The 24300-nt window shown below is 37.8% G+C and overlaps 1 protein-coding gene across 2 annotated transcripts in view; it reads right to left on the minus strand.

Moving 5' to 3' along the window:
- Window positions 1-24300, minus strand: part of PPP2R3B (protein phosphatase 2 regulatory subunit B''beta) — a 55414-nt gene that overhangs the window by 27375 nt on the left and 3739 nt on the right. The window contains exon 1 of one of the 2 annotated variants that reach the window (XM_040584869.1): window positions 10376-10867. The exons of the other annotated variant lie outside the window; for it this stretch is intronic. Within the exon in view, the coding sequence (XP_040440803.1) occupies window positions 10376-10522 (147 nt within the window). The 5' untranslated portion in view covers window positions 10523-10867. Of the gene's footprint in view, window positions 1-10375; window positions 10868-24300 lie in introns of those variants that run through there. 2 annotated transcript variants of the gene reach the window in all.

The raw sequence follows: 24300 nt of genomic DNA on the forward strand, positions 1-24300 counted from the left end.
CTGTCCACAGCTATCCAACTGACTTGCCTTACAAAGGAAGAAGTGGAAGTTAATATCCCACCGGGGTCACTGTTCAAAGGACAGACTCCCCCTTTTATTTTGCAGCTCTCCAGATCCTTTGCTAACTGTTTTCCAGCAGCTGTTTATAATAATGGTATAATACCATTATTATAATTACTATATAGTAACATGTTAGTAAATAACAGAGAACATGGATACACCTCATTCCAAAGAGAGAAGTCTAGCCTTCTTCATAGACAGTCTTTTATCTACCAACACGAGTTGCACTTGGCAGTTAACTTTGTTATAAGCAAAATTGAAGACAGCGGGGATTTTAAAATGAGGTGCCATTTCCCCTCTCTCTCAACTGAAAGAAAGAGCTGATGCTATGATGGAGCCATTCAATGGCAGGATGTATTTCTGAAGTAAAAAGGAAAGGGTGCTTTTTCCCCAGATATTTTAACACTGTACAGTCAGTAAAGCCTAGATCTACACCTGCAACCAGAAGTACTGAACCCCACAAAGGGGTTGAATATGGGGATTCAAATGCAATTAAGTGAAACCTCACTTGAAAAGGACTTGCTGGAAAAGGAGACAAGGTAAATATGTTTATGAATGTAGTATTTCTTAGACAGCTTACTGATTAATACACAAGCTCACTGAATTGATGTGGTATTTGCATTGTTTTGACATGAGTAGAGAAAAAGATAACTCCATTCAGAAATGCCGCGGCCTTTTAGCATCTAACAGACACCAACACTTCTTACACCTGTTTCTCTGAAAAAAACCCCACATTTAAAACATTTACAGACTTAGTGTTCAGCTCTTGCTGTATTATTTGACATGAATTTCCATAAGGCTATCCATATTAGAAAAAACTCAATGCAATACATACAACAGGGTCAAGGCAATAGGACCCCCCAAAATTCTACCTCACATTTATGCTTATTAAGTTTCTAGTAAGAAATGGTAGCCCACAATCCCAAACAAAAAATTACATTAAGCACTACAAATACTATAAAGAGATTTTTACCTATCAAATAAATAAAATTTGGTACAAATCCTTAGTATTTTTAACTCAGGAACTAAAAAAAAAAAAAGGAAGGAACGTTGCAATAATTTTCAAATGTGCAATGCATAAGTTAATCTAGTTCTTCAACAGACTGGGTCTTTTATTCTTCTGTATCACAGTTTATGCTGATCTTACCTGGATAAAACGAAGTGCATAATGAGCTAAGAGGATTTTCTGCAGAGGTATGCTATTCAGTCTTTTAAATCCTAACATCCCTGCAACTACCCACGTACAATGCTTATAATCACCCAACAACAAAAGCAGATGTTACATGAAGTTCCGCAATACACTGTAGGAAATGGAAGTCAACACAGAGACCCAAATGCTGTTTAGCATAGAAATTTGAGAATTCTAAGCTTATGCTACCTTTTTTTTTTTTGACAAGTCCCTCCTTTATTATATTCAGTAAGGTCTTACAGAATACAAGGTGTACTACAGTCTATCAAAGTTAAATGGTAATTGTGAATGTAAGAAAATGTTATCAGTAAGTTCTCCGTATGCTCTTCATTAGCATCTTTCTAGCCAACCTAAAAAGACAGACTTAATACTGCAAGAGTTCACTGACTGTACCACTTCCCATTCAACTTGATAAGCTTAACAGTACTATTTCCTCTGTGAAAGATGATGCTCTAACAACTTAAAGCTTTCGAAATCTGTTTTTTTCAAGCTAAATATTTCTCTAGAATCCAGCCAATGCCCTGAAAAATAGCTTGAAAAGAGTAAGTTAATCTGAAAGCTTATTAATGAAGTTTCACAGCACAGCAAAAGACAAGCTACATCACAGTAGACCTGCACCTTCCCCCACTCCCACACGCAGAGTTTACTGACCCATGTGTCAGTACTAGTGATAGTAAAGCAGAATGGTGAGTTACCTCAGGTCACCGAGACAGATAAAGAGCAAAGTTAAAAACCCTTTAGTTGTCCTCAACCAACCTCACACAGTTGGGTCCACTTAGAAGCAACATGGTTCTGATGCTAACATAAGGAAGATTAGAAGAATACTGTGGCAGTATTATTTGAAATAAGCTTACCTTAGGCTTAAAACCATGCTAAGATTGTGATTCATTTTGCCTGACTTCATCAGAAAGACAAGACATATGTGAATGATTAAGCTCAGAGAGACACCTACAGACAATGAACCTATGCCAGAAACAGGTGTTGGGTATCTATGTGAAAGTTCTTCCTCTGGCAACAAACGTTTTAGTCCCAGTTGCTTCTTCCCATCCCAGACTTCAGTTTGCTATCCTTCAGTCACAGTCTGGCAGCTGTTTTTGGATGTACCATAGAAACTAATTTTATCATACTGTGGAAAGAGGAGCATGTAAAAGGTAAGCATTATTAATTATAACTCTGATGCAGTTTTAGACTAGCTCACTTTTGCTGTTAGTCTTAACTCAGATCGTTTACCTGATCCAGTTTCATCTATAGTCACTTAAAATTTGTGCTGAAATAAGGGGAAGGAAATGCAAAAATTAATATGCTTTTCCATAAAGTTCTAGCCATATACTATTATAAGAAAAAAAGTACTTCAGACTACACTGTTTCTGATTTTATAGATAATGGTTACTTGAATTAACAGATGGCAGCAGGGTTCAGCAAACCCCACAATGTAGTCTGTGTTTCAGTTAGTAATTCCATGTTCACCTTCAAATTCCAACCAGACAAACGTTGGGAGGCTCCTGCCTGCACGCCAGGTTGTGCACGCAACTCAGTTTTACACAAACTGACTGCTACCATTCTCAGGTCATCTATGCACGTTCTTGGCAGTTTACTCTCAAGCCTATTTCTGTACAAAGGCCTATGGTCATTTGGTCTCATGATTCAATGGAAATGATAACCCCCAATGCTAAACCAACTTTACCCTACAGACAGAGCCATACACTGCTCTGCCCCATTTGGTGTAATTAAAGTGCCCTGAGTTTTTCGGATTGACATGCTCCAGCCAAGCAGCAATTCCATAAGTAAATCAAAGGAGATCCAGTGAGGCTTGGAGCAGTTAGGAGTAATGTGAAGAAGGATCCTGGACAACAATAAAAATGAAGTCTAAGGAAAACCCTGAACTTGCACTACAACTTGCAGAAGGAAGGAGGAATATGACTGAGAAACCAGAGTTTCATGGCCTAAAAAGATATTGAATTTATTTGCTATAAGCACATAAAAACCAGCTCTAAGAATGGATAACCTTTTGTATATTTGGTTTAACTATCTGTCAAGCTCATTGTGTTCAGAAGTTCATTGTGCAGACACTGTTACCATTAAGTTCAGATAAAACAAATGATGAACGTAATTGATCTGTTCCCTCTTTGGTCCACTGACAACCTGAGTCATGCAAAAACCTTTCCTGGTTTGGCAACTGGTGGCCAAACTACAACTAGAAAGCTCAGAAGTTAGTTGATTTGCGTGGTTTCTGTTTTTTCTTAATCACTCAGTATCAAATTTTACTGTACCTTTAGTGCAGTAACTCACCACTAATGTGGTCCACGTTGAGAGCAAAATCAACTTCAACAGCAAAATATCAATCCTTCTAGAGTGCCCCTGGCTACCAAGTGGCAGGGATAAGAATCTACATTCATTTTACAACTTGACATTGGAAAATTCAGCTTATTAGCAAACTAGAATTCAGGTCTATTTTGTCAGTGAAACGCTGTTTGTATGGTAACCTCTGATTCTGAGGTAAAAAGAGATTTTGTTAGCTGTAACAGAAGATAATTTCTCCTTTTAAGTCTCCAAACAGCCCAGTAACAGTCATTCAGTGATAGCCAGGGAAAGAAGCACGTCACCCAGTTTGAAATTGCTATGGCAGAGGCCATCATGGGATACTCTTGAAAGTCTTTACTAAAATTTAAAAAAATATTTCAAAATTTTTTGATAGTGGCAAAACTATTAGTAATTCTTTTCTCCTTTAACTTAAGCCATATTGAAACAGCCAAAATGAGCCTCAAGAAAAAGTCCACCGAAGCCTCAGTATTTCAGCAGAGCATGCAAACTTTGGACAATCTACACAAACCTCTTTGGGATAGTGTGTTAATTCTCATAAAGCAGACTATAGGTCGTGACATCCAGGAAAAGCTTCCACCCAAAGCTATGAAATACATTCCATATACACCATCGTGCGTATTAAAATTAAAAAAGCATTCAACTAAAAGTATGTGTAATTAGTCACCAAAGACAAGTCATATTACATGCACACATACAGAAGTAGCATGCAATAAGCAAGCAAATACTGGAAAACTTTCAGATGGTCAACCCCTGATCTTCCCTAGTTCAGTGAAGACTGAACTCTCCATCTGAGATGAATTAGCATCAGTTTTCTGCATGATACCTAACCATTATAGCACACACTTCCCGATCTCCTTGCTTTCAGTAATACATATGCTGTGCTAACAGATCTCTTACCCAAGTTCTACAACTCTGATTTTGGAAATACCAGGATTCTCCTGATTTGCAGCTTGGTATAGCGAACATACATAAATCATGCAGTCCTGCTAGTAACAGGAGGATGCTATTGCAAATGCATTATTGCTGCAGAAACACCTCCAGACATGACTGCCTATGTTTGGGTTTTTGTACAGCCACATAGAGTTTCAGCATCAAAAAAGTTCAGTTACGCCATTAGAAAGAGTTTAATGGTTTATTCAGAAATGCCCTGGGGTGGGGATGGAATGGGAAAAGGAAGAGGTAGCTACCTCCCCTGCAACGCAATGAGCACAAGAGACCTTTGCATATTACATGCATGTCCATCAGTAACCTTATTTGCTGACAAAACTTTTACCAAAGGCTTTAGAAGGGTCCTCTAACAGTTTGGTGTAGCTGACCAGTGAAAATACTTTTTGTCTCCTCCACATGCCCAGCTAATTTACAAAAGCAAAAAGGTACTGATTATAAAATGGAAGAAAAAGCAAGATTCTTCAGAAAAATCTACCCTTGGAAAGGCAACTTCTACCACCTTTTGCGGTAAGACAGAAATGGTTCAAATTACTCATTGACTGTGACTTGATGTCGAACAGCCGCCATTTCATGAATTACATCAAATGAAGCACCCCAGTCACTAATATATCCGGTTTGTCACATAATTGCAGCTTGCTCAGAAAATGCTCTGGTTGTTGAATAAGTACTCCTATTCTTTACCAGTATATTCTGTTACCTCAGCTGATTTCAGGAGACAAGCTGGCAAGATCCTCCTAGTACGCGATCATTTTGATTGTACACAGCCAGTGGGCCACACTGGGACTCGCTACCTGCAAAGGAGTCATGACTGCGTAAACATCATTTTAATGGGAAAAAAACCTGACAGACAGTTACACCTGAGGCAACTCTAACATTTGCCTACAGAAAACAGCCCTTGTCAGGACAGGCCATCAGTTCAACATCAAAAGTAACAAACAGAGCTAAGACAGACATCCACTTAATTCTTAAACTCTGCAATAGCTTCTCATCCTTCGATGTTTACAGCAGAACAAGTTTCAATCACTCAATGTGATTGAGCTTTGGAAACGTCCTCTCAAACAAGAAAAATACCAACAAGCTCAGTTTTGTTGCCGAGCTGCAGAAGCAACAGTTGGAGCAAGTATTCTGTCAACTTCTTGTCTGGCAACGCCTCAACAGATTCTGATTTTGACAACTGCAAGAACAATCTCATATCCCTCTCACCCTGTAAAAGCTGAAGGATATTTTATATGAAAATGTGTCAAACTGTTTCAGACTTTCTAGCATGCAAAGTACTACCATCAACAGTCACTGAACATCTACTGTTAGTACCATTAGTGATTAAAAAGGTATGGGAAGTATGTTAAAATGGAGAAAAGGCTAGTGAAACTTTAATTCTAAGGGAAAAATATATAAATCAGAACTTTTCGGCATCTGAATTATTGGGTCAAAAACCTTAGCTGCAGAGGGAACTGACATCTAGACTCTTAAATCACGCATGCAATTAAAGTAAGCTATAACATAAGCTTGCACCATATTGGCTTTTCTACAGAAACAGTATACGTTTGCATAAATCTATTACCAGCCAGAAGCAGGTAAAGAAGCTGCTAAGACAGGGCAGCCAATACATTTCTAAGTTCAAACCAGGAGTCTCTATTGCAGAAATGATAAAAACCTATCTGTTTGCTTCCAGCTTCCTTTAAGAGGTTAGAGCTTAAGACCTGGCAATCCTTTAGCAAGGAACCATTTAAGCAAAACCTCTTAACTAGCCAGTCTCAGCAGGCAGCTTACATGTTGTCATTCTATCTTAAATGTTGACATCTGCTCCAGAAAATTGGCATTATATCAGCAAACTAGCATCAAGTATAATTATTAGCTACAGTCAGAATGAGATTTGTATTCCTGCCCCTCCCCTCAAACACTTGGGTTTTGTTCTTTAAAAGGAATTTGTGTGGTTTATAACTACTATGTAAAAATGGATAGCGGGTTCTCCCTCTGTGGTGTTAAAAGGTCTCCAAATGATACGAAATAGATGCTCATAGGAAAGCTGGCCTGCCAGAGGCCTCTCATTGTTACGCAATCTACTTCTGTGACTACAGCTGTAAACCCAACTGCCTCACTTAAACTTTTTAAAATTCATTCTACCTCAGAAACGGGACTGTTAGCTTCATAACCGGGAGAATCAGTGCACTACAGCACAACCACACACCAGCCCAGCACACATTAGAACTCACAGGCTCTGTATTTTTTGCAGTCTTGAACATGCCACAAGCATTTATAAAGCATTTTGTAACAGAGGAGTGCAAAAGTGATCAAGAGGCACTAATGTCTAAACTTACTCAGAAGGAAAGCCAATCTTCTGAGGCTCTACAGAAGCTGAAGAAATAGTTTGCATACAGGTGACAGAAATAGCACATGTAAGCAGCATTTAGTATCATTAACAGGTGGTCATGGAACAAGTAGTTCTCCATTTCCACACTGAGGTGTGACACATACAACAACAGGAATCACCGAGTAGTAACAGTAGATAAAGGTATGATACATTAAAAGTTTCAGAAAACAGGCCAGCACTCAGTTCTGGCACTGACATTCAAAGGATTAATATAAGATTCATGCCAGCTCCCCCCCACCCCCCTTTTAAATCATCACAAATTTATTTTGAAAAAAACTTTAATTTTTTTTAATACAATTTTTTAAAATGTCTAGTTTTAAAGTTAGAACTCCTTTGTTTTATAAGGTGACGTGGCCTCTGAGTAACAAAAAATACCTATTTTCTTAGTTTAGCTGAGAGAGTTACATGGGTATAAGCATATCAGTGTATACAGATGTATTTTATTCTGTTAGCATTTTGTTTCCAACTTCAGATACATTTTCCTCCCATAGCCTGGGTAATGATGCTGCTTCTATTCCAGCTCTGACAGGTAGGGATGTCACCAGCTGTTGGCTAAAACACTCTGCTCAGCTATCAGCAGGTAATAAGCCTTTCAGTTCACATCTTTAAGTTGCCAGTACATTTGACATGGTGATAGTTTCTTCTCCCTCCAGAGTTTCAGAGAAATTGATGAGCTCGATGGACACGGTGGCCCTTCAAGTGCTGCCTTTCCAGTTTGCTATATTCTGTCAGTGTTAAGTTACCTAAGGAAGGTCTTGGTCTTACAATCAACATCACGAGTAGACAAACTGAAGTTCTGTTGAGTTTTATGCGGAGTTATCTACTCAAATATTCAGTTCCCCAAAGTAATGGAGAACATTTCAACAGCTGTATATTGTTCTACCTTTCTTTTCAGAAACCGATCTTTCCAGAAAGCCCTAGTCTGTGCAGTTTTATCCATTTTCATTAACAAATGCAACCACTGAGAAATAGCCTGCCACCACTTTCCAGAGTGACCCACCTCACTACTGGTTGTCTATGTAAAGATTTTCACAAAGCCTGACTTGCTACGCTCCAATGACCACCCCTTCTAAAACACAGGGTATTACCTACACAAGATTACTTCCATGGCTCTATACAAAATGCCACTGCCCTAGAATTCCTAGAACCAGCAGAAGATCCAGTCACTTCAACCCACCTCAGAGCACATGTTGAGCCACATGTTCTCTCACCATCTACCATCATTACTCATTTATTTTAAGAGACTAGGTTTAATAGCACTAAACCTCTTTATGAGAATCTGCATGGATATAAAAAGTTTTAAGAGTGTAGCAGAAGTACAGAAAAACTGGCTTCCATTTCTGCTTGAGTTTAGCATTCTAATTTACTTCATATTCATGCACTATTCTGTCTGAAAGGCCAGTATTACAGTGGTATAGGAAGTTGTAACAATGGCAATGATGCTTAGCAACTGAAATGAGAAATTTTTTTCAAGTTATTCTACAAAAGCTCTAAGCAGTTTTTAATTTCAACATGAAATTTCTTCCATGACTATGTACGTGATGAATAGTTATTCTTTGAAATGCACCTAACCTACAAGGACAAGCTGAAATTAACAAAAACATGAAGTGTCAAGCAAAGAATGTCCATCTCCTTCTGTATCAACAGTTACTAGCACTCGTATTTCAGGTTTTCAAGGTAATTCCAAAAAGGTCTCCTTAAAATCATGAGGCTGAAGCAAAATACCATTTCAAAAAGGAACCTCAGATAAAATACGTGCTATCAAATTGAGCAAAGAAAGCCATCAGATTTTAGTTTTGTATGCCTATTAAATCTGTTTTGCCCACAGAGTTTTGTCTGTAATATGATTAAGTGGTTTAATATACATTATTCTACAGTTGCTATTTGCCCAAGAAGTGAAAGTCTGGTTAAAATTGAAAAATATGTGTTCATTGTCTGCATTGTAAGCTTAGGGCCAGCAGCATGCTAAAACAGAAAAAAACCCTACAGCTTAGACAAACTGTTTCCTGAAGTATTTAGTTGCTTGTAGGTATGCAGGGCCATACTACATTGACATGTTTTCTAGCTCAACATAAAAAGACACTGTAAAAGTGCAAGTGATCCAACTATCATTTCATGAAAGACAGATCCAGTTAAGGGCCACCACACAAGGCAATAGTGTGTTTGTTTACAACAGGATGCCATGACTAGGCTAAACTGGCCTCATGCTCTGAGGCACCTAAATATTAACTGATACTGCTAGTTCGATGTAATTAAAATAGTATTTTCTATTCCTGCTGTCTCTAGTACATGTTTCCTTCTCTGACTCCAGTTCAGCACAAACAATACAAGTCATAAAATCCTTTCATTCACAATTTTATGCTGAATGGCATAAAACAGAAGGGTCAGCACTTGCATTCTGCTTTGCACAAAAGAATAAGCATTGCTTATATAACTCAGCTGAAACAATTCTGAAATAATAACGTAGAAGACAGAAGGCTAAGACATTTTTAGGGTCATAGGGCTCAACGGCCCTCTCTTGAAGGTCACATGAAAAGGACACTAGTGCACTGAATTCAAAATTAAGTAGCAGGCTATATTTAGAATGATTTTAAAAGCCAGAAATCTTTTTTTATTCAACTGCTAAACTTTCCTTAATTAAAGAAGGGTCAAAAAACCCTCACATACACCACCACTGATATACCTTTAGTACCTGAATTGGAAGTGAGGGTGAGGTAAGGACAAAGTGAATCCTTTCACATACCACCAAAAGCCTTAAGGTTAAGTGTGTTTGAGGAAATACCAAATTTCAGTTACTCCAGTAAAACAGTTCCACATTTTTTCCCCTACCCTAAGGTATTTTCTTTGAACATTTACTCTACAAGTAGTTTTCCTTCTAATTAAACAGTTCAAATGTTTCTATTCTCAATTAGGAGCTCACTTTAAAATGGTGGATTTAACTCACTGCTGCAAAACAGCAGAGGCACATGTGTAAACCATGTAGCAACAACTGATTGCATCCAAATACACAGTCTAAAATAAACATACTCTAAAGAAAATTCAGGATCATCGTGCAAGTACGAAAGCACCTTTTAAGTTTGAGTTAGTAAAGTTACAGCCTATTTCAGTGTATTATATGCCCAGTTTCAGTAACAGGTAAATTAAACCCCCAGGGAAATGCATGTAGATTATGATTATGCAGATTAAGGAAAACAATCTTTAAAAGTCTAATAGCATTAAGCACACCAAGCTTCCACTGCATATGCCTCTGTGCAAACACTGTGGTTTAGCTAGGCTACACATTTCTGTAAACCCTCCCTCATTTTTTGTTTGCAGAAAACTACCTGCACAGTCTTCTAAAACACAGAAGAAATCATCATACATGGAACAGACTGTCCAAATCCTGCTAGTTTACGAAGGCCTTCCATGTATTTCCTGCAGTTGCCATGGTTATGAAGGTACAACTGACACCAATAACTTAGTTGTATAAGAACGGAAAGACAAACCTGGACCTGCTGAAAAGCTTTCAGTCTCTTCTTGAATCTAGAAGGCAAAACAAAATCACATCCTCGAGCTAGCAATGCCAACTCCTTCCTTAGATCAGGATCTTGCCGCAAAGAAATCTCCTTTATCCTCATGCTTTCGGATTTCATATAATGTCTCTGTGTGCCAGTCCAGGCACTTGAGTCCCAGTAAATAGCAGAGCTGTTGTATTATCACACAGTGCCACTTACAGCAGCAGCTGCGTCCGAGTTCTGTGATATTATAAGAGTCAGCTCAACTTCGCCTGTTCCATACATTAAAGGGAACTTGGCTGGAATCACAAAAACAGATTGGAAAGTCACTTAGAGGGCCTGCCCTTTTGTACATGCATTCCAAAGTCTAAATGGGACAGTATGGAAAAAAACAAACCTGTTTGGAGGAGCATCTATAAAAGCAGCTTCCAATTTTAAAAAAGCAAGCCTTACAGGAATGCAGAGAGGCCAGCCATGGTCATTTTGTAGCTTCCTGCTCCTCCCATCCCCCTCAGCTTTTCCTTCTGTCACAAAACACTCACTGTCTAGCTTCAATGAAGTACCACACTGAAGGATAAGGCTTATTACACAGCAATTAAATTCCTTTTAAACTCTTCAGTCCTTTAGCTGCAACCCTATTACACTGGCAAAATGAAGGCAACAACAGAAAAAGCTACAGGCAGACTTCCAGAAAGCTCACGTAGTTTAATAAAATTACTTTTTTTTCTTTTACACTCCTCTAGATCTAAGTTACTGTAATGCACAAATCTGATCATTCAAATGCTAAGGCAGAAAGCAGTAGCAGATATGAGGTAAATGTTACCACAATGAAGTGTTGCTTTAAATCATGTTTACAGAAAAGCTACATTAGAAATATCAATGATGTAACAAAATCTGAAAAAAGTTGACAAGATACTTTTTTTTTTTTTGCTTACATAGGAATTTTATAAACATTAACATCCACATACTCAATTGCATACCTGTCACATTTCAGTAGCACTAGCGTCAGCTACCACTCTATTTTCAGTTTATTGAATTTCAAATACATTTTATGGGCGGGGTGAGGCCATGTTTTAGTCCACAGCAATATTCTTCACAGAAACAGAAATCTGATAAGCTTTTGTGGAAATTAAAGTGACTTTCTGGCCTTCCTCCTTTACAGTTTTTTGGGTACATTAATTGGTAACTAGTGAAGTTTTCACATTTTAAATGGGTATACCTTTACCATAGCAATCTTTAGGAAATGCTATTTCGATGAAGCTTTTATTCAAATATCACCATTACAGCTATGGGTGTGGCAACTCTTTGTTATTTCCGTTCCAGCTGTGAACACTCTTAGTATCCCCAAATTCTCTTAAGATATTGGTATATTGCCTGTTTATTATCTGTACCTTGTCACGCACAAGTTTACTAACTAACAGCATAAAAGGAAAGATCTGGCTGCTCTTACTCTGTTTTCACCCCTCATGCTTTAAATAAGACCCCTTTCTTGATTTCACAAAGATGTACACAGCCCAAGAAACTCTTTTATCACTAAGTTCAAGATTTCTCTTACTGGACAGCATTATTTTACCCTCCGTGCAGTCTAATCTATAATTTCTAGCCCTATTTATCTGTTCATGGCCATTCTGTCATGTAACAATATGTTAAAACCCCACAGTAAATATCCTTGTAAGATTAAGAAAAGGAAATTATGAAAAAGTACTAGCAAAACATGATTTGTCTTAATTGGATTCTTTTTAGCTTATCACACAGCGTTAGAAAGTCAATGATGACAAAACCCCTCCTTTTCTGTTTTTTAATTTAATATCCAGTCATCATCATCGTCGTCCCCCTTCTTTATTGTGACTTGCTATGAAGTATTTATCCCTATCGGAAGTGGGAGAACAAGAAAGGAATTGATGAGGCAAGAGTCAGACATGTTGTGGTTGGCATGACTAGGCTATCAAACTGTGTTGAGCAGAACTGGCTGCTACTCGCTGTCTTAGTAAGATCAAATCAACTAACCTATGATAACTCTCGGGCCACAGGGAAGCCAGCAGGAAGCTGGGCACACAGCACACAACAGCAGCATGCTTGGAACTTGAGATGAACAACTGAGGTGTTAAGAGTAGGAGAAGAATCCCACTCTGGCAACAGATACCCATTCTAGACCAAGATGTTTGAGGAAGGTCAGGAAGGTTGTATTGCAAGGCAGACTGCATTTCAGGTTAGGGCAAAATAGGCCTTACGCAAAGTAAGGAAACTTATCTTCTCACCTAAATTGCTGTTTTCAACCCTTTTCACCTGGAGTAATGGACTCCCATTCACTACTACATTCACAGTCTTGTTTGCGGTGGCTGTAGTATGTCACTGAGATGATTGACTGCCACATGGAAAGCTAACCTGAAAGACTGGAGCTCTAGTTCACCTCAGCCTTCTCAAGGAGCCTCAGTAAGAAATGAGTGTTCTGAACTCCATTTTGGAAAAAGCTGCATATTTCTCTCCTTTTTTCAAATGGAGCCAAGTCTGTCATAGTATGTCCAGTATTTTGAATATTCTGTATTTTGTTGTCATAATATTACTTCACTGCTTGAGGCAGATTTAAGTCAGTCCCACTGTTAGCCTAGTATTATTTTAGTACCATTGTCACTAGTCTGGTTTCAAGCCTTGCACTTGTTTACTTACCTGTATGCAGTATAGTTGTCAAAAGTTCACAGGTTGCAATATATGAAGAATCTACATGCAACTGAGCATTTAGTTGCAATACATTGTGAAAGGTAAGTACACTGGCAGCTATCAATCATCTCTGTTTCACCATCTGAACAGAAATGGGTTTTGTATTGCCACATTTAAGGAGACTAAGCATTTGTAAAGCAATGTGGTCCAGAACCCCCTAAGATCTGTTTTAACATTTTCAGTCATGAATTAGCCACAGGGGAAAGGGGAAGTCAGCTTCCATCTAGATTGAAGTAGGAGTGTTCAGGTATAGTGTGACATTTATTCTAAACCTGAATTCTCTCCAGTGAAAGCTAAGGTAAAATCCTTTTCTGGGTGAAGGGCTGGATGCCAGCCATAAAAGCTGTTCAAGTACCCTGGCAGCTTATTATTAGCTAGATAAACAAACAGAGGGGAAGATGCATGCTCAGAGCTTCCTTCCAAAGCTAAAGATACACACTATGAATGGATCTGACTCAAGGGACTGTGGCTAAAGAGTTTACCACTTCAAAAGAGATCTGAACACACACAAAAGTAACATAACACAAAAGCATTTAAGTGAGACAAAGACGAGGATCACTAATATTTTTGGTAATTTGGAGGAAATAGAAACCTGAAGAGTATCTCAAAAAACTTTAAGCATTTGCTTACAGAAATGCAATTTCTTGTCAGAATCATATACTGACAGTGGATTTAAAGTGTTAAGAGGCTATGAGGAACTGACCTCAAGTCTTTGAAAAAAGCATCCCAGCATTACAGGAGGCTTCCAAGAAAATAAGTTGAATATGTAATAAGATGTATTCAGCCATACAAAACCTTTAGTTGCTGAGGTCTAGTCTTCAATCCAGTAAAATGTGAACCAGGATGAAGAAAGCCTGCTTGGCCTTTGGAGACAGTTTAAATAAGGCTGAATGAGCAATCCCAGTGGCAACAGTGTGCAACCTAACAGAACCCCTCAGCCAGCGATGCTGTAGGAATTAAGAGTGGCTCCTAGGTTAACTCTGGGAAGAAAACTGTCGTATGTCCCCAACAGCCAATATAAAGAGTTACGCAACTAGTGTAACCCTTTCCAAAAGTAACTGATTAGTGAGTGGCAGAACAGCACAGTTAAGATAACTAAGGCAAGGTAGCATCTTTCTCAATATTACTAAAGAGGTATTTCAGATGTTTAAAGTGGAAAAAAGGCACTACTAGTACAATCAAATAGTTTAGGAAGATATATAAAAAAAACAAACAGGCAGGCAGCTACAGCTACTATGGGGCAGGAATGACAAGGAAGAAATTACAGAAATGTGTTACAAGACAGACAAAGGAAAGCAGCGATTCTTTGCTAGCCAAAGAAAACACACAAACAATAGAAAACCCCCTAGAATGCAGGGTTCTTCCCACCCCAGTCTTCACAAAAGATTGTAACTAGACTATAACCTAAATTATTTATTATTATCATGAGTTAAGTCTAGACCAGACAGTCCATACCCTTCCATATACTGAAAGGTGCTGGAACTAGATATGCCCCATTGTTTACATAAATAGAAGGCATTTGATAATTAATTGGTTCCTAACTCCTTAAAGCAAAGCTCCACAGTCAGACTGAACTTCTAACAAACCTAACCCAAGTTCTGCAAAATGTGTTGTGTAACAGTAGATGAAAGTGATATTGCACTTCAGTAAACAAAATGCTCATTGAGTAGATGCATTATTTACATTAGTCTGCAGATCTTTAACTTACTACTGCAGACCAGTGGTAGCCTGTGGATCATTACTGTAACAGCAGTTCTCAAGGTACTAAGTAAAAACTGAGGGGAAATATTAGAAAATAATGTCCATTTCAGATTTGATTTTATGATTTACAAAGTGAGAAAACACTACTTAGGCAGGCTTGGTAGTACCTGCAGTACCTTTCTGCTTAACACTATACAGAATGATGCTCAGCATTGACATAGCCTAAATAAATGCATGAAGAATGACAGTGCTTCTCTGTGGAAAGAATTCCAAAACTCTGTCATCGTTTAACCCCAGCTGACAACCAAGCATCATGCAGCCTCTCGCTCACTCCCCCCACAGTGGGATGCGGGAGGAGGATTGGAAGAGGAAAAAGTGAGAAAATTAATGGGTGAGGTAGTTTAACAGGTAAAGCAAAAACCATGCATGCAAGCAAAACAAACCAAGGAGTTCATTCACTACTTCCCATGGGCAGGCAGGTGCACAGCCGTGTCCAGGAAAGCTGGGCTCCATCATACAAAATGGTTACTTGGGAAGACAAATGCCATAATACTCTATGTGTTCCCCATCTTCTTCTTCCCCCTTATGCTTATATACTCAGCCATATGGTATGGAATATCCCTTTGGCTAGTTCAGGTCAGCAGTCCTGGCTGTGTCCCCTCCCAGTTTCCCGTGCCCCTCCAGCCCCCTCACTGGCAAGGCCTGAGAAACTGGAAAGTCCTTGACATAGTATAAACATTACCCAGCAATAACCAAAATAATCTGTGTGCTATCAACATTGTTCTCACACCAAATCCAAAACACAGCACTGGACCAGCTACTAAGAATAAAATTAACTCCATCCCAGCTGAAACCAGGACAAACTCCCTCTGAAGTCTTCAAAAAGGCCCTTGCAGAGGAAAACCTCTTTACAGCAACAGACTAAAGTCCCAGTTGTCCAAGTGCGTTATTTTATGTTATTATGATCAATAAACAAAAAATTCCCTTCTCAGGAGACTATAGCACATAGCAAGACTTACTGACTTCGAATTTTAGTAGAGCAGGTACTGTAAAACATTAAAAGTCTAGACAATGGGAAATTACATGAATAAATGGGAAGTAGCAAAGAAAATTCTGTTTTATCCATATAAATGCCTAAACAATTAAGAATATTAACATCTATTAACAAGATGACCACTCTGTGTGTGTGGGGGGGGGGCACTGATACTGACTTTTCAATACTGAATTCACAAATACTGATTATTTTTTTTTCTTCATTTCTCAACCTCCCTGACTATCCTGAAATAAGGATGCACAAGGTTGAAACCTATCTATCATTATGCTGATGGATAAGGAAAGGGGTTTAATAGGATCAAAAAAGATCAGTTTTCCCAGTTCTTCAGATGCTTATCCAACTTGTTTCTTGCTAGTAACTTTCCATTTCTAACTGCTCTGTATGGGAAGAGAACAAGAGGACAATGCACTTGTGAGCTGAACAGAATCATGAACTATTAGCTATCCATCCCTAACTCTCCTTTGGCTGAGTGACCCCTGAGAAAACCCAAGGAAGATGAAGACTACAAGGTCTAGATCACAGAAGGAATCAAGTTATTATGCTCATACCCAGCTACCAGCTACCCAAACTGATTGCTTTAAAGTTAGGGACAGTATTTTGAATATGGTGTGTTGCACCGATGAACTGCTAGATGTGTAGTTAAGAAATCCACCTTCACAGGGAGAAACTAATCCTTTGGCTTTAGAAGGAAGTTCAAGTGAATCTGGGTCTAGATGTAGGGTGGGTTTTTTTGTTTTTGTTTTTTTTTGGGGGGTGTGTGTGTTTGTTTTTTTTCTTTTCTTGGAGGATGCAATGCCTCCCCCATAGAACACACAGACAATTAAAAACCACGAGAGTCTTGCATGTGTCAGCCTTCTCTAATGATTATTTACATTTTCCAGTACTCTTGGATTAGGCAGAGCAATGCCTGGAAGTTCTTCCCACATTTGCTGGGAGAATCCCGATTTTTTTTGAGGCAAGACAGTGAATGAATAGACACCAGTTAAAATTGAGATAGATATATAGTCATGTTGGTAGCCCAGGAAGGATGGGCTGATCAGATTCTCTGCACATTACCAAAAGAATGCCATGTATGTACACCACACCACAAGCTGTTACCAGATTATAAGCAAGACAAGATACATGTCACCTTGCTATGATTACACTGCCTGGACTCCAAAGACATTGCACGGCCGTTACTAGATTGCTAACTCTGTCTGGCAGACTAACTTCAGCAAGCATCAACACTAGATATTATAAAACCTAAGCCTGACAGTTACTGGATCTTTCATATTCCTTTCAGAACAATACTCATATTCTCTGCCATCTTAAAAAAACATTATGAGTTTACATTTTATTTATTTCTGTATAGCATAAGTGGAGTTTTAATGGAAACAGTTTGTTGGAATAGTCTTCTACAGATGAAACCTTACTATACATGCTCTTCAGATGACCTTGTTCATTGGATCATGAAAACCAGTTACACCCGAATTGATGCTGCTGAGGTGGCTATTAAACAGAGAAAGACATAAGCAAGACATCTAGTATGGATTGTACAAATTAAAGTGACACTTGCTCTAATAAGATGCTGGGTTTTTACATTTTAGATGAACCATGATGCTATAAAGTCTATCCACAGAGGAAGCTACAGCCCACAAGGTTAACTTTACGAAGATAAGCCTCTGAATAGCAGAATAGGTTGAAACAAAGAATCAGTTCAGGCTGATTTGGAATGCCACTGAGATTTTCCTACAGGAGACAGCAGCTTTTATAATGGAGTCTAATATTATGCATTATGCAACTTTTCAAAGTCACACAGGCCATTCTGGATATTTAGTCACTTCTAGATTGCTATTATTTACCTTGTGTCACCTTAATTTAGAAGCTGACAGAGTAATCTGGTATAAAGATCATGATTGACAATGTTTTATAACTGTCCAGAAACTTATTTAAACATTGCACCAGCTGTTCAGTACTTCATCATTTTGACATGAACTGAATTTTCAATTAATCCTCTCAAACACATTTACATCTTCAAATTTCATCATTTCCAAAACTAGAATGACTGGTGTATGAAAGTATAACCACTACTTTTAATTCCAGCATCACAGGCTAACATGACATGTAATTTAGTCCCTGAAATCACAAGACAATAATTTTGAGTCAGTGACAGCTGCAGGACAGCTTCTTGCTTATGCATTCACTTGAGATTTCCCTCCCCAAGATCTTAAAGCAAAACCAACAAATCAGGAATTTTAAGATACAGACCTTGATCTACAAGTCAGAAAGATTGCGATTGTAATTTACCAAGCATCAATGGGATTTCTGTTAGAACTTCTGTAGATAATTCCTCTTGAACTAACTACTGTTTTGATCATGTATTGGTATGAAATCATTGCTGATACAGGAAACAGAGGCAGCAGAAACTATACTGGTTTCTACAGAGCTCAATGAAAAGTCACGCACTTCCAAATGTGCAAGCAGGGTACAGTGGTAAAGGACAAAGTAAATAAAGAAGACTGAGCAAAGAAGCTGGTCACTGGTAACCAACTGAATTTCAGCTGCCAGTATGATAACCAAAGGGGCAAACATTACCATGAAGAAGTAAGACAACTTACATAGGTATACCACAAATACATTGCCAGACTAGCAACAGTACTCTTGACTAGCAATTTCCTCCATTCTCCATCACTGGAAGCCTTGATGTGAAGTCTAAATATTTTTTCAAACATTCTAGAAGATCTTTCTACAATACTAAGCTTAAAGTTACTACCTGATAAATAACCAAGTAGTACAAAATTAAGGAGGTATTCTTTAGTGTGTTAACAACACGAAAGACAACAAAATTGATCTTTTGTTTAAAATCTTAAGTTACAACAGAAGACTTAAAAAGTATTTGCTGTAAATGATGGTATTCATGAAGACTATTAATAGATGAAAGAATAATCTAGCCGTTAATAATTTCCAACATAATTTCAAATAGTTTGTTTTCTTAGTCAATGAAATATGCCACAAGGATGACTATTTACAGTATATCAGTGATGATCATATGTAATAGAAAAGTTTACATAATTGAGAATATTAATTGTTTATCAATACAAATCTAGCTTCTAAAGGAATAAAACTGTTTAGAAACTGTTCCCTTGGTTCTGCTGAATTCCAAAAGCAGATCAAGTCAAGCCATTTCATAAGCTCTAGAAGCCTTGTTTTTGTCAAGACAATGCCAAGAAGATCCAATCAAACCTTGTTCGCGGCGGGCACATTTAGAACTCAATTTTAGATGTTTTGCAAATGTTTCCCTCATCACCCACTCACAAGGTCTTCCCCTGTATTCTCCTTGCATGTAGATTTTTACAAACATTGTTAGTCTCCTTGTAGTCTTCCAACTCATCTCATTCGTTGCATGAAATCAGCCAGATTCTACAAAGAACTGCACAGAACAAATATGTAAGACTAATTCTGTAAGAAATGAAACTAAGCAGTATGCACAAGGTTATTTAAGCACATACCCCAAGAGCCTTAAGAGTCCATTAACCCTCCAAGTAACTGTGGTCAAGACACAGTACATGGATGGGTGGCTCTACACGTTCTAGCCATTTTTTATATGGAATAGTGATTGATATTCAAAAGGAGTATATCTAACATGAAGTACAAGAACAAACTTTTAAAATATCACTGGTTAGCTTTTTATCGACCCATTTTAAGACTTATTTGTTGTTCACAAAATACAAACTAATCTTATCTACCAAGACAGACATAGGTACCATCTGGTTAACAGTTCATGAATAAACACCACACTAATCCAACCCAACACAAAGGAGTTATTTATATATTATGTCACAGTTAGAACATTGAATTTAGTAACGACTTGTGTGGACTAGAGAAAACAACAAGAGCGCTGAACTGGTATCTTCCTGAATTAATGCAACTACTTGCCTAACTTTCATTGTATTTTTCAAGACAGTTGTGTGTGCAAAGCCTCTATATATGCAAGACTTAGCCATATGATATAACCATTAGTATTTTGTAGATTTTTCTCTTAACATTGCTTGCTGAAAAATTTTGTGCAGTCATCAATTAGGTCTATCAGTGGACAAACTAGTTCACTGGATGAACTGCATTAACCATTTTGTACTGAAGCCCATACTTTTGGCCTAAGGTTTTTTTCTTGCTGACAGCGTAAGTGTAGGGCATATGGAGAGGTTGTCAAAAATATAAGATGGGTTCTCAAGCATCACTGAAGGAAAAAAAGAAAGCTATCTCCTCTACATCAATATCTAATTTCCTCCCAGGCGGACCACCTGTTAAAAGAATGAATGGTTTAAGTGACTGATGTAAAGCTATAATTAAGCTTAAATGTTTTGAAAGACTGGGCAGAGAGAAGCAACTGGAAGTAATGATCTCATACAGCTATGAACTTTTTTTGTTTGCTTTTAAGTTATAGTTACTCACACAGGAGAGAGTGCCTGCGATTAATAAATTTAATCCAAATATTTGAGTTTGTCTTGTGTCAGGATTCAGGTGAATTTTAAATTTGAAAAAAGCCGAAGTATAATTCTGAATTCAATTTTTCAGCACTAGTAATGCCAAAACATCTTAAGAATGAATTCAGCATATAAGAAATATTTATGAGTTTCCACTAGAACAGAAATATCTTCTCTTCTAACCACTTTGAAAGCAGACCGAAGACCATTATTTCTTCTAACAAAGTAAACACAATTAATACTACTGCTAAGTGTAACATTATATCCCAGGGTACACGACCCAGTTAGAATGAGGAGCACTACCAAAAAGCTACAACAGTGAATAACTTTCAGTTTCTCATATATACATAAAATGAATAGCTGGTTCTCTAATAGGGATAATGATTCTTCTATTCCAAGCTATTCAGTACAGCAAAGCTTAAGAATAACACAACATACTACCAGTGTTGCTTATGCTGACTACTATTATTTCACCACACTTGAAACTAATAATGATTTTCTAGGAACACCTATAGCTGCACTCTTCCAGACCTTAATATGAACTTCTGGCTGCCCTTCCTCTGTTGGCACCATAGAAGGAGCTTTATTGTGAACACATTAGTGCTGACATCTGTCATAGTACCCTGTTATCATCATAAAAGTACATTAGTTTGATACTGGGTTATTTACAGTCTTCCTTCAAGTCACGGGCTCACGCTGGAAGCCAAGTCCACCATCCTCCCCACTTAGCAATGGGACATGGCACTATTAACAATAGCTTTGCATAACACAGAGTTAGGGAGTGTATGTTCTAGACCACACCGAGTCCTGCACAACGTAATCTGGCGTGCAGTGCAATGCTAATACATAACACAGACTCAGTAGTTAACATTGCTCCTAGTATTGAGGTATATACTAGGCAGCAATTCACACGCAGACCACATAGAAGACTAGACACCTGAAAAGTCATGGCGAACTTCAAAGACTAATAACTACCTAACTGAAAAGCTGGCAGAATTCAAACACTGTCATTCCTCTTACTTTTCTGGTGTTTTACAAACATAAGTTCTCTCCTTGCTAGTAGAAGGTGGTTACAGCACACCTGCAGAACATGGATACAGTCCACCACCAGTCTAACAGATGCAGGTATAAGCCTAGCTACCCTTTAACTTAAGTCCTCAGAACTCATTTGTTCCAAAAAGCAACCGTTAAGTGTTACTATTTTCAAACTTCTGTCGATTTTAAAAGGTTTCATTCTAGTCTCCTTTAAACTAAAATGGATTCTAGTAGTACCACTCCATTTAAATCAACTGATAACAAAAATTTGGCAAGAATGGTAGTGATTCTACCTTTCGTGCTATGCAGCACGAAAATAAAGTATTAAAAAAAATCACAATTACAGAAATACAGGGCAATGAGCTTTAACAATTGTCACAGCATAGCAAGCAGGAAGAGTATGCTTATCAAGCAAACGATATACAGAAACCAGTCCAAGAGATGCCTTTATATCAAAGGTTGACACTGCAGAGAAATGGAAAATAACTTCGAAGTACTTCATATCACATTCTCTTTGCACCCCACCCCCCCAAAAAATGCCCACAGGGAATTCTGTGAATTGTTTCCCCAGATGCCTTGCACACCAGCTGGTTAGGATTAAACATCTTGCCTGCGGCACCTTTTAGGCCTTGAGGCCTGGCATTTTTGACAATGTGATGAACAGTGTACGATTGTGTATACCCCATATGTTTAAGATAATCTAGAGTGCCAGAAACACTGTTAAATCCATGTACAGTAGTGATAACAGTCAGAAGAAAGCTACAACAGCTATTCTTCAGTTTGAAAGTTACAGCTGTAGAATTTCCTTTCTTCACAACAATACCCTCATAAAATATTCAAGATCTAAACATTGATTTTTCTATGCCTCTGATCTTATTTTAATACATATACTACATACAAATCACAGGCCTACTTGCAGGATAATAAGTGTTAGCAAGAACTTCCATCACATAACAAAGATGACCAGAACTTTGCAATTACAGTGTTTGCACAATGGATGCAGTCAGACACTGATCTCCCTGTGAATACCATGCAAGCAAAGTACCTCCCCTAAAGAAAAAAAACACACCACTAAACAAACATTGTTTTGTTTTCACTTGCACAAAAACACATTATAAAGTGAACTTTCATGGTAGAGCTCTATCTAGATTTCAAAACATGGATGTGGATTAAGACACATTTTATTCTGAACTTTAGAACCTGGCTTTAACTGCCCTGTCCAGATGAACAAACTTCTGTTTGAGGTACCTCAGGTTTTCTTCATCTTTAACATGAAGACCACATAGGTTCTTTCATTATCTGAGAAAGTACTTTGGACTTGCTAATCAGCGGAGGGCTTCAACTATCTTGAAAGACAACAAATTCTCCTCTGACAAGACATCAGTGTTTCAGCAAAAACACATGGTAACTTCTGAATTTTAGATAAAAATACATAAATTTGGATAAAAAATACAAACCTCAAATCTCAATTACAAGTTAACTGCTGGAAAAGATAAAACATCTCCTTGAATACAATAGCTGTCAGCTACAGTACTTTTAATGCTATTTAACAGTTGCCATTAGAGCACCAACATGTTTTGCTCATATGCTACAGTTTAAGGTGTTAAATATTAGTTTCAAGACTGGTCTTCCAAGAACGCTTCCCACCCTGCAAAACCTCTTTTTCTAACAAGTACAGAAACCTATAGCATGAAAATGTGGTTTCCTATTAATTCATACTTACTACCTAGTAATAACCTGAGGATGCAGGTTTCTCTTATCAGCTTTATTGTCTGGTGTCCTTCAAAAAAGTTGCAGGAACATTCTAAGAAACAAGAAAAGGTGTACAGAAACCTTAGCCATAATCAAATGTAGTGATTCAGCTCAGTGATACTGAAAACATATCCTTCCAAAATGAGTTTACTGCTTGTACGCTGCATTATGAGAGTTCCTGTATACAGTTAAGAAAAAGTTTAATAAGATGCCACCTGAGCTAACTTATATAGTCCTAAAAGAAATTCTCTAGCTCTTCATGGCTGGATGTAAAAGCCCTTTCTTAGTATCACCCTCAGGCACACAGAGTTAAGCACATAACTTCTACCATTTTCCAGGACTGCTATTTAGAACTTAAATCTGTATTACTGGACCTACAGTACAAGCTTTCTTTTTTAAAAAGCTGTCTGAAACATTTTCTTCCATTTATAGAAATGAGACTAGGACCTCAAACTTACTTAAACTCAAATAACGTAGGTAAAACCATTGTGGCTCAATTTGTGAACCATGATTAAGTACACAAACCCAGGTGCATTACTTTTTACACTGCAGCAAGTAGTTAATGGATGTGTGAGAACCAAAAGGGTATATTTTGCTTTCTGTGAGAAAATACACTCATGGCAGAACATGCAATTATGCATCTCCTGGTGGTAATTTAAGATCTGATGCTTGCTCCAAATGTAATTTATACTTCTTAAAGATCAGGAAACTTTTGGATGAAGCTTCAATTCAACCAAATAATAAAGCCATAAATAAATTTCTCATTGCTTGGAAACTCCCCCCTGCCCAAGTCCTTGGGGAAAAAAAACCACCAACAACCTAACCCTCTAGGTTCTCTCTCAGCACTACACAAACAATTCCAATTAAGCAAAGAATGTTACTCTTCATTAATCTCTTCTAGTTCTTCTTTATGGGATTTACTTAAAGTGATCAACTGAGACACACAGAGAAATTACAGTACACATGTTAGTAATCAAGTACATCAAATAACAGTGGCTTTTAATGGAAATTCTCCCTTTACATTTTATCTGATACAAGAACAAACAGAGCATCTAATAGCTTTCTATATTTCACTAGAACAGAAAACATTTTTTTTCTTTATGTTCACACCATTATAAATAAATCATGCCCTGCTGTCTGGCTAGTGAACACACATAAAATACTAGTCCCTATTATTATAAAGTCAATCTAGA

The sequence above is a fragment of the Falco naumanni genome, chromosome 2 (genome assembly GCF_017639655.2).
Source record: "Falco naumanni isolate bFalNau1 chromosome 2, bFalNau1.pat, whole genome shotgun sequence".
Taxonomy (NCBI): Eukaryota; Metazoa; Chordata; class Aves; order Falconiformes; family Falconidae; genus Falco; species Falco naumanni.